The 10297-nt window shown below is 62.6% G+C and overlaps 1 protein-coding gene across 1 annotated transcript; it reads right to left on the bottom strand.

The window, feature by feature from the left end:
* Positions 1 to 3467: 3467 nt before the first annotated feature.
* On the bottom strand, positions 3468 to 9508 carry NEU4 (neuraminidase 4). Its single transcript, XM_070618863.1, has 4 exons — positions 9398 to 9508; positions 6595 to 6789; positions 6180 to 6435; positions 3468 to 5357 (listed from the first exon to the last, which is right to left on the bottom strand). The coding sequence occupies exons 2-4, from the start codon at positions 6784 to 6786 to the stop codon at positions 4378 to 4380; spliced, it is 1428 nt and encodes a 475-aa protein (XP_070474964.1). The 5' UTR covers positions 6787 to 6789; positions 9398 to 9508; the 3' UTR covers positions 3468 to 4377.
* Between the last annotated feature and the right edge of the window lie 789 nt (positions 9509 to 10297).

The following is a 10297-nucleotide window of genomic DNA, read 5'->3' as shown; positions in this document are numbered from 1 at the left end:
ATTGCCTTCCCATATGTGACTAATAGGCTGTGAATTACTACTCCTTTTGAGAAAATAATCTGTTATGATCCGTTAAAATAAAAATTACAGAGCTCATCACTCGATCGCCCCACTTTTGGGAAGCCATCCTGCAGAAATCAAAGCTCAGTCTGTAAGGACAATGCTCCAAGATGTACACTGTGGCTGTTCGCAGTGGCCATAGTAACAATCCTAAGACCAGCACGGACCTGAATGTCCCTCAATAAGAAACTGTTGGATTGATCAGGGTCCGTCGATGCTGTAGGATGCATCAGGCAGTCACGCAGGAAGAATGAGTTAGGACGTGAGTCTCGAAAGACGCTCATGTTGTTCGTTGGGCTCCTTGGGAAACAGACCCCGGGACAGAGGTTTGCAGGCGGGAGGCCTTGGGAGCAAGGCCTGAGGGATGGAGGGAAGCAGCCAAGGGTCATTAGCAGACAGCACTGGGGGGATGAGCCCTGTCTGAAGGGCGACAGGGCCTGGCCAAGCCCCCTCTCACATGGGACAGCCAGCTGTGGAATCATGACAATGCAGCCGCTTTACTTTGGTAAAAGGGAGCTGTATCCATATGTATCTCCGCCCATATTCTGCTTCTGCGAGCATCAGCAAAGATGCGGGATGTTCTCACCTCAAGGGAGCAGAACGGATGGGTGAGCCTCAGGCTTCACGAGTTACAGACATGTTTGTGTCCATGGTGATTATTTAACCACACGGAGGGGAACATTTACGAGAATGGATGTGGGAACATCAAACAGATCACAAGCTGGTTTCTTGAGACCCAAACGGTGAGACCATCGGGAAGTCGCTGAGCCTCAATTTCCACAACTGGAAAATGGAAATAATATCCACCTCCCGGGGGCTGGGACTCTATTAAAGGAATAAAACATAGAAAGCGTGTAGCACTCGGGAAACCTATAAATGTTTGCACACACACACAAAAATGGAGCAGAAAATTAAAACAGATAGAGACACAGAGACAGAGGCAGAGAATGGGGGGAGAGAATAACTCCCAGCCAACTAAACACAAGAAAGAGAAAATCAGCAGATTGGAAGAAAAGTCAAGAGAAACCAACCAGAATGAAGCACAGACAGAGAGGATGCTGGAAGATGCACAGAAGAGAGCAAGAAGCATACAGTGAGGAGGCAGAGTTTGGGGACTCACGTTCCAGGAAGACAGGAAGAGGAATCAGGATGCTACAACTCCCAGTGCTGGCTCGGTGCTCTGGCCCGAGCGCAGCCTGATCCTGCCTGGGGACAGCCCGCGGGAGTGTGGCAGGGCCCAGGGAACCGTCCAGGGCTGATCTGGCCCATCAAGTTCCAAGTGGAGGAAGGAAGGAAGAGGCTGGGAGAGGGTAGGGCCACCTCAGAGGGGCCACAGGGGGCTCAGAGCAGCCCGGGGGTGAGGCAGCGGCTGGAGGAGGGGAGCTGGGGTGTCTGGTGTCAGAGGAGCAGCTCCTGTAGGGGGGAGGCTAGGGCACACCATGAGGATCCGTGACCCCAGAGCCTGGGCACTACCCAAGGTCTCCCAGGACCAGGGAAGCCACGGGCAGAGGCCCCAGCAAAGTTGACCTCTGAAAGCCCGCAGCTGGGTCCAGGCCCAGAGAGTTGGGGCAGGGTGTCCCAGGCACGGCTGACCCCAACTCCTGCAAGCACCAGATGTCTGAGCCCCTCGAGGACCAACCAGAGCAGGTGCAAGTGGGGGTGGGGGAGGAGGGTTCCAGGAGGGGACCCAAGCTGCCCTGAGCCCAGGAACTCTTACTCCCTCCTTCCCTGCCTGCAGGGGTCATACCAGGGGAGACCCTGCCTGGGGCCCTCAGCAGCTGCCTGAGACCACAAGGAGTCAGGGGGGCCCCGGACCTCTCCCCAAAGAGTCCATGCCACTGGCATGGGCCTACCTGAGGAGGGCCAGCTCTGGACACTCCGTAGACCTGACCCCAAGCCTGCCCTGCAGGGGGTGCTCAGCTGAGGGATGTCCAGGGACCCTCTCCAGCCAGCAGGGAGCAGGGGGGCAAGGAGGAGCCCACCCAGAGATGTTGCTTGGGAGCAGGAGGCTGGCAATGTCCCTGCTGTGCCAGCCAGTACAGTGGGCCAGGACTTGAGCCCACGTCCATCTGACACCAGGCCTATCCCTTCTGGCCATGCCACACTTCCAGGCAATGACAGCCAGGAACCCCCCTGGGGACAATGCGCCTTGGGGACAGAGCCCACCCTCCCTCAGGTGGGAAAGCAGCGGTTTTGCTCAGGGACAACATCCAGGAGCTGCCTTGAGGTGCTTGTGGGTGGCCCAACAGATAGACGGACAGATGGCGAGTGGAGCAGGGTGTATCAGTTCCCAAAGTCCACAAACCGGGCGGCTTGAACACCAGGGGTTAATTCTCTCCCAGTTCTGGAGGCCGGAAGTCGGACATCACCATGTCATAGGGCCACACTCCCTCCCGAGCTCCAGGGGAGGGTCCTTCCCGCCTCTTCAGCTTCAGGGGCTCCAGGTGTCCCTTGGCTGTGGCCGCATCACTCCAGTCCCTGCCTCCGTCCCCACAGGGCCTTTTCTGTCTCTTATAAGGACTCTCTCATTGGACTTAGGACCCACCCACATTCAGGATGATCTCACCTCAACCCTTATCTTAATTACATCTGCAAAGACCTATTTCCAAATAAGTCACAATCAGGCTCTGGGTGGGAGTGAATTTGGGGGACATCGCTCACGCAGCGCAGGAGTGAGCGAGGGGACGCCGGCTGCACACACCTCTGCCTTCCGTACCTCTGGAAAGCTCCCCCACCCATCTCTGCTGGTTTCTCTGTTAGATTTGAAAACTGAAAAGCGGCCCGAGCTATTGCCCCAAGGCCCCAGGTAGGGGCTGTCCTGGCGGGGGCGGAGGCCACCGCGAGGTGGGTGGTCCCTGGGTGAACGCAGGCACACCCAAGGCTCTGAGGGACCCCAGATCTGGCTCCCCATCCCACCACTGCCTGGAACCCAGCAGTAACCCGCAAAAGGCTGCGAGCCCTGCAGAGGGCAGCTGAGAATGAAGGGGAGCACCCACAGTTCTTCCCTGCTCCCTTGGGGACTGGCCAGCCTGAGTTCCCTGGGGAGCTGTGGATCCTCGGTAGCTCAGAGGCCTCCTGGACGCCCCCACCCTTTGGGAAGGCAGTGTAAGGCGGTCATGCTCTCCCGAATCCAGCCTAAGGAGGTGACTGAAACCGGGGTCACCCAGGGACACCCCAAAGATGCTCATCAAGCATGACTCATAACTGGGAAGACTGACCAGCACCAGAAGGTCACCCAGCAGGGGTCTGGTGAAGAAACTACATCACGGCACGCTCGGGAGCCACTAAGCAGAGCTGACCGGGAGGGTGACAAAGAACTCGCTTGTGCTGAAATGCACTTGTATCTTTTTAAAAGAAGAAAAGAAGAAAAAGACGCCAGAGAAAAACATCAAAAGGATAATTGTAGCTGTGGTGGGGAGATTTTTATTTTTTCTTTAGTTTCCTACATTTCCCAAATTTTCTACAAGGAGTATATCTTATTTTTATAACCAGAAATGAAGACTTTAAAAAGGAGAAGAAATAAAAAGATGCTTCCGTGTGGGCTGGTCATGGGAGGCGACTCCAGCTCTGCCCAGTGGGGGAGGGGCAGCCGCTTTGACACCTGCCGGAGGCGCAGAGCGGGCAGGGCAGCCATCAGCACAGCCCACACGGATCCGGGGGCTGCCAGAGAGAGGGGATCCGCTGCCCCTGTCCTTATTCTGCCCCCAGCCACTGGGGAGTGTGGCTAAGGGGGGGGCAGACCCCACAATGAAACTGGGGGGGGGGGCGGGGATGGTCAGAGCAGTGGGCTAGGGCACCGAGTACCCTCTCCCGGGCTTCAACATGGAAAGAACTTAAGAGAAACATCCCTGGACATAAATGCACCACCCCCTGATTTCTCATTCATAAGCCAGAAAGCGGTCCGCCGAGCAAGATTAAAGAGAAAAACACTACGGAAGATGAAGCACCTCATGCTAATCTGGGGGTCCTGGTGCCCCACAAGGAGAGCTGCCTATGTCACCCGGCTCAGCTGCACCTCCACGGCCCACCTCCTGCCCCCACGGGGCTCAGAGTCCACCTCCCTCAGACTTCGGCTGCGCCAGCCCGGCTTGTTTGAAACTATTAGAACCGAACTTTTGTCTAATTCGACAGGGTCCTTCACAAAGACTCACTGTCGTCCCCACGACTCTTCAGGGAGCAGCCAAAGAGCAAAGGCGCCTCTCGAAGCCAGTGCCCCAGAGCTCTGTTCAGGCCGGGGATCATGCTACATCCCCCTCCACCGCCCCCACCTCCCCGGCCCCTGACAGCGCCCGCGGCCTAGGCCTGCCCGAGGGCCCTTCAGGAGGGCCGGCAGTGCCCCCGAGGTTTGCCCCCAGGGCTGGGCGGCTCGGGGATGGCCAGCACGTTCTCCAGGACCTCGGGCAGGGAGAACATGCAGAAGGAGATCTCCTCATAGGAGACCCTGGCCCCACTTTCATACAGACAGGCGAAGGCCGGGGCTCCCTGGGGGGTGGGCCCAATGGACGCCAGGTCAGAGTAGCCACTGGGGCCCTCATAGATCACCCAAGGCTCCGTCCAGCTGTGGGGGTCCAGGGGGGACCGGCTCAGGCGGATGCCCATATGAAGCCGAGCCCTGCGCCCCACCGGGTGGGAGTACAGCAGCCATGTGGGGCTCTGAGACAAAGTGGCAGGGGGCCCAGGGAGCTTCAAGGCCCCCCTGTTCCCACTGAGCCCAGGCCCTGGGCCAGGCTCCCCAGGGCTGTCCCCACATCCCTCTGTCCCACCCAGTCCCTCGCCCCCTGGGGTGTCTCCAGCGCCCTCCTCTAGGAGTTCCTGGACTCCAGGACTGAGGCGTGGAGGGTGGGGGGGGTTCCTGGCACCCACTGACCATCCCTCATCCCAGGGCTGGCTAAAGGGCGGGGCCGGGAAGCCCACAATGCTGCCCTGGCAGCCCCGGGCGGTCTCAGCCAGGGTGGGCACCAGCTCCCCGGGCAGGAAGGAGGTGCCCTCATCTGTACTGAGCGCCTGCACACGGCTGCCCAGGGGGCTCCGGGCATTACAGTAGAGGATGCCGCTGGCCTGCTCCCCGTCTACCACAGCCAACTGGCACTCGCCCGAGCGCAGGTTGGGCACGACGCCTCCGTGGTGCCAGGTGCGGCCATGGTCATCGCTGTAGAAGGCAAAGGAGTGGGGGCTGGTCCTGCAGATCTTGCCAAAGCACTCTCGCCGGTCCACACGGTAGGTGTAGGCCGGCACCAGCAGGCGGCCTGAGCGCAGCTGGATGCCATGTCCCGGGCCAACAGCGAAGGTGGCCCAGTCTGCGGAGAGGAGGGGCTGCTGGTTACCCCAGGAGGGAGACAGCCACAGCCACAGCCAGGGCCGGGCAGCGCCACCCTGGGGGGTGGGCAGGATGGATGGCAGGCCAGTGTCTGGGAGTAGGACAGCTCGTGAGCAAGCCACTGGCTGACATGCCTCCACCCTCCACTCCTCCCAGGCTAAACTAGCCTCTCTCAGCAAGAGGGGGAAGCCCAGGCAGGCCACTTGGCCAGGTCCTCAGCATGTGAGCCCATGGACAGTCCCCAAACACAGGCGGACAGCCACCGACAGTGCCCAGTGTGAGCGATGCCCAGACAGAGGGGCAGCCAGGGTGGAGGGGGTGTGAGGACCTTCAGGGTGGGCTCCACACGAGCAGATAGCTCTTTTCACCATTTTGTATGTCCTGTCCAGGTCTCAGAGTCTGCGGCTAGCCAGGGTGGGGGTGACCCCTGAGGGCAATGGGTGACCCGGCCACCAGGGAGACGGCAGCGGAGTGGAGAGAAAGCTTTGGGGTCAGACCACCTGGCTACCCCCCCCCCCCCCCCCCCCCCGCCCGCTCAAGCGCGGTGAGAAGGAGGAGAAGAAAGTGGTAAAGGAGGCCAGCGAGGCCTCGGGGTTTGGAGGCCGAGAGACCTCAGCGCTCAGAGACAAGCTCAGGAAGATGAAAGAGCTCCTGCTCCTGCCTGTGGGCGGGGCTGAAGGTTCCGGGACCCGCAGCCGCAAAGGTGTCGGTGAACCTTAGGCTGCAGGCGTGGCCCGGAGATCCCCCCAGCCAGACCCCTCCTCACAGTGCGGACCCCCGCCACCCGCGTACGCCGGCCTACCCTGCTCGGCGCCGCCCACCGCCTCCGCCGTGAGGTCCCGCGCGCCGCCCCAGCTGCGCCCCGCGTCCCGGCTGGTCACGCAGCAGAGGCGCGCGGCGTTGGTGCCCGCGGCGATCTGCGCGGCCTCGGAGGTGCGGCCGCGCACGGCGATGAAGAAAAGGAAGACAGTGGCCGTGCGCGCGTCATGCACCGGGCACGGGTTCATGGAGCGGTGCTCCTCCAGGGCCGCTGTCCCCAGCACGCGCGCGGCGTCCCACTGCCCGAAGGGGGGAGGGAACGGCCTCAGTTTACCCGCCCTCCCCGCCCTCCTTGCGGCGCCCCACTGCCCAGAGGGAGGGGAGAGGAGGGGAGGGCGGGGGCGGCCTCAGTTTACCCTTCCGCAGGGTCCGCCCGGCACCCCCGCGGCGCCGCTCACCCGCACGGAGCCCCCGGCCAGCCGGCCAGTCCTCTGCACCAGGCGGTGGGCGTGCGCGTCGTCGGGGCTGAGCCGCTGCTCCGCGAAGGCCAGCAGGATGGGCCCGGGGGGCACGGACAGCAGCGCGGGCACACGGTACGTCAGGCCGGTCCTCTCTCTCTGGAAGAGCACGGTCCGCGCCGGCACCCCCATGCTCTGCGGGCCGCAGGGCCAGCGGTCAGCAGGTCAGCGGGCCCGGGGAGTCCGTGCCCTCCAGCCCCGCGCTCCCCCAGCCCCTCCTGTGCATGGACATCAGGACGCCCCCGGCGCCCTGTGCCCACCTCGGAGACCGCCCTCACCCTGCCCTCCCCCCAGGCCCCGGCTGCGGCTCCCCACACGTCTCCCTCCCCCACAGCTCCGGTCCGCGCTGGGGGCAAGGTTTGAACTTGAACAGCAGAGGTGCCCCGAGCCCGACCCACAGCCACAGAAGGAGGATGCTTGCCGTTGGGTCTGAGCCCTCAGCAGCTGGGCGCCACGGGAGAGAAGCCAGTCTTCGGGGGAGGGTGTGACCGGCGGCGAGGAGGCCGATGGGCTTTCTGGAGGGGGCCTGGGCAGACAACATTCCAGACACCAGGGGAATCCCGGTGGGAGGGAGCATCCATGGGTCAGCAAGGATAAAGGTGGCCCTTGCACGCATCCTGGCCTCCTCTCCCACAGCCCCAGCCCCGGCTGCTCCTGCCCCTGGGCCCCAGGAAGCACCCTCCCTAAACCTGGGCTGGGCCCCCTCTGGGACAGGCCAGGGCTCCTGCGGGGTGAGGCGTTTGTGATCGGACCCCTGCTTGCTATAGCTCATCCCCTCCCATGTCCTCACTCATCCCCTCCACCTTCAGGGCCCGGAGTGTGGCCTGGAACAGCCCTTCTGGGGACAGCCCTACTCCCAGAAGTATCCTCCTGAGAGAGGCTAGTAAGAGCCCGGCCTGGGGGCGGGGGTGCTTTTGGAGGACACCTGGGGTATGTAATCCAGAGGACCCTGTGCTCCCCCAGACCTGCCCAGGGGGCGTCTTCCTCTGATTTGCAGAGGACAAAGCTGGGCTGGCCTGGCCCCCAGGGAGGGAATGAGCGAGTATGCTCAGCCCAGCACTGCAGTGGTCCGGGGGCTGTAGACAGGAAAAGGAGGTGGTGCACATGCAGGACTTGGAGCAGCCAGGGCCCAGGGGCCAGGCAGGCGGAAGTAATAGAACACAGCACTGAGGGAGGGAGGGAGAGACAGCAAGACGCCCAGCGGCCGTCAGGTGTCACGCTGAGCATAGCACACGTGGTGCACATCTGAGGACACAGTCGGGGCGGAGGGCGGGCTGAACACACACCTAAACCAGAGTGGCCTCACTGAGGTGCTGGGGAGGGTGTGTGGCTCAGCCTCACGGCTGAGGTCCCAGAACAGACACCTCTGCCACGTTCCCCCTGCGCCCAGGACCACCAGCTCCTGCAAGGCGCTCTCTGTCGGGCAGCATGCCAGCCCCGCCCCACCACCCACTGCGCCCAGCAGACCCCCTGCCTAACCCTGGTCCACCCCCAAACTGCCGCCTCTGGGCTTTGAGAGCAGCTCCCTGTGCCCTGGAAGCCCCTGTCCCCCACCCCGTCTGCATCAAAGGGCAGCTGTGCCCAAGCAGGAAGCAGGTGCGGATGCCACGTGTCCCTCCAGGCTGAATGGACACAAGCAGGACATTCTCTCCATTTGGCTCACTCCCCAGGGCCTGGGACCACCGGGAGCTGGTGTCAGCAGGAGCAGGTGGCCCAGGCCCACTCTGGGCCTGGGGACACAGCAGGAGTCATGGAGGCTCCAGAAACCAGCTGGTCACTCTGCTCACTGCACAGAGCGGGACAAGGCTGCCAGGAACTCAGAGTACCCACACGCGGGCTGGGCCCAGGTTTCTACAGAGCCTCCCCTCCCATGGAGGCCCCTCAATCCACGAGGAGGAACAGGGCCTCCCGGGCGGCCAGTGCTGCCCAATGTGGCCAATTCAGGAGGTTCTGGGGGTTTGGCTTGACCAGGTGGCTGTGTCCCAATGTTAACTGGAGCCAGCATCTGTAAGCCTCAGAGCCCATCCACCCGCCCCAGCGGGGCCCTCCTTAAAGATGTTGAATCACAGAAGGGGAAACTGAGGCCCAGCGAGGCGTTGGGACCTCCAAGAGAACCTGGTCCCTGGCCCTGGACCCCAAGCAAGTTGCTGGGGGTCATTCTGCCTGGGCAGAGGCTTGGCCCAGACATCCTGCCTGGAGCACTCAGTCAGCCCAGTCGGCCACCCCACGCTCTCCCTGGTCAGCACATCTTTTGTCCTTCGGACCCGTTGGTGCTGAGCGGGCGCAGCCTGCTGCAGGGCAGTAACATGCATGCACGTGAAGAGCAGAGGCCCTTTGCAACAAGTCAGGCACAGCAGCCCCCCGGCTCTGTCACTTCAGGGTGGGTCTCCAGTCTAACCCAACTGTCCTACGCCCTGTCCTGGGCAAGGACTCAGTTACATAACCTTCTGTCTGGCGGGGTGTCACCTACTGGCCCATCTGATTTTGCGGGCTGGGGCTGAGTCCCCAGCTTTGGGCCCCAACACCCAGTCTGCATCCATCCCATCCTCTAAATCTACCCCCGGGGCCCTGCAGGGTTGCACCCACCACTCAGGCCAGGAAATTGTCCCATGGAGGGGATCCATATGGAAGCACTGGCTGGAGGACTCCCGGGGTCCGTGCACCCACCCCCCTCAGCCTAAAGACGGGAGCCAGGTCCAGACCCCCAAGGGCCAGGGTACAGGTGAGCAGGGAGGGGACTCACCGGGCACTTCGGGGAGGCCGCAGAGCTGGCTGTGGGGCGGCTGCAGGAGGGAGCGCCTGCCTCTCTGACCCAGTGAATGGGACAGAGACAAGGGCCCACTCTGTGGGAGGAGCTGGGAGCTGGCATCGTGCCAGGGCCGCGTCAGGGCCCAGGACCCTCCCGCCAGCCTCGGCTTCAGTGCAGGAGAGCAGTCGCAAGGGGTGCAGATGAACATGGTGGTAGGCGGCAGCATCAGGACAGGCCGCACACGGCTTCTCTCTGCTGGTCCACTCGCTCTACCCTGGGGTGCTTGGGACCTGGGGCTCACTCCTCAACAAGGCTGTGCTGGGGGCGGGCTGCTGCTAGGTGCCAAAGCTGACCTTCACGGGGGACACCGATGTCACTGCCCCAGGCCTCCTCCAGAGTCACCTCCCATGAGAACCTACGTGAGTGCTCAGACTCGCCAGGATGCTCCGAGACCCTTTATGCCTCTGCGTGGGTGCCTGCCTGCCCCTCCCTCAGCCTCCAGGATCCCGGCCCCTTTGGACCTCACTGGGCTCCAGTCCCATGTTTGTGCTCGGGAGCCCGGCTCAGAGAGGGTGGGCCAGCACCCCACCCCCGCCTCCCACCAGCTGCCTCCCCAGGGCTCCTGCCAGGTGGCCCCATTCACCTTCACTCACTCCCCTCCTGCTGTCTCTGAGGGGTGACCACTGCCCAGGCCGGTCCTCTGGGGAGGCTACAGCATCCCGGTGCTGTCAGTAACAAGGGCTCTCCAGGGGGCCCACCTCCTCAGGGGCTCCCTGGGCCCCTCCCTCCCATGTTACGGGACATCAGAGAGAGAAACAGGCTATGGGAAAATTAAGACATCATATGACATTTATGCATCCTGCTGTATCCATTCAGGGCCCCGGGGCCAGAGAG

Source organism: Equus przewalskii, chromosome 5 (genome assembly GCF_037783145.1).
Source record: "Equus przewalskii isolate Varuska chromosome 5, EquPr2, whole genome shotgun sequence".
Taxonomy (NCBI): Eukaryota; Metazoa; Chordata; class Mammalia; order Perissodactyla; family Equidae; genus Equus; species Equus przewalskii.
The sequence above is the reverse complement of the archived record's forward strand: the minus strand, read 5'-3'. Positions and strand labels throughout refer to the sequence as shown.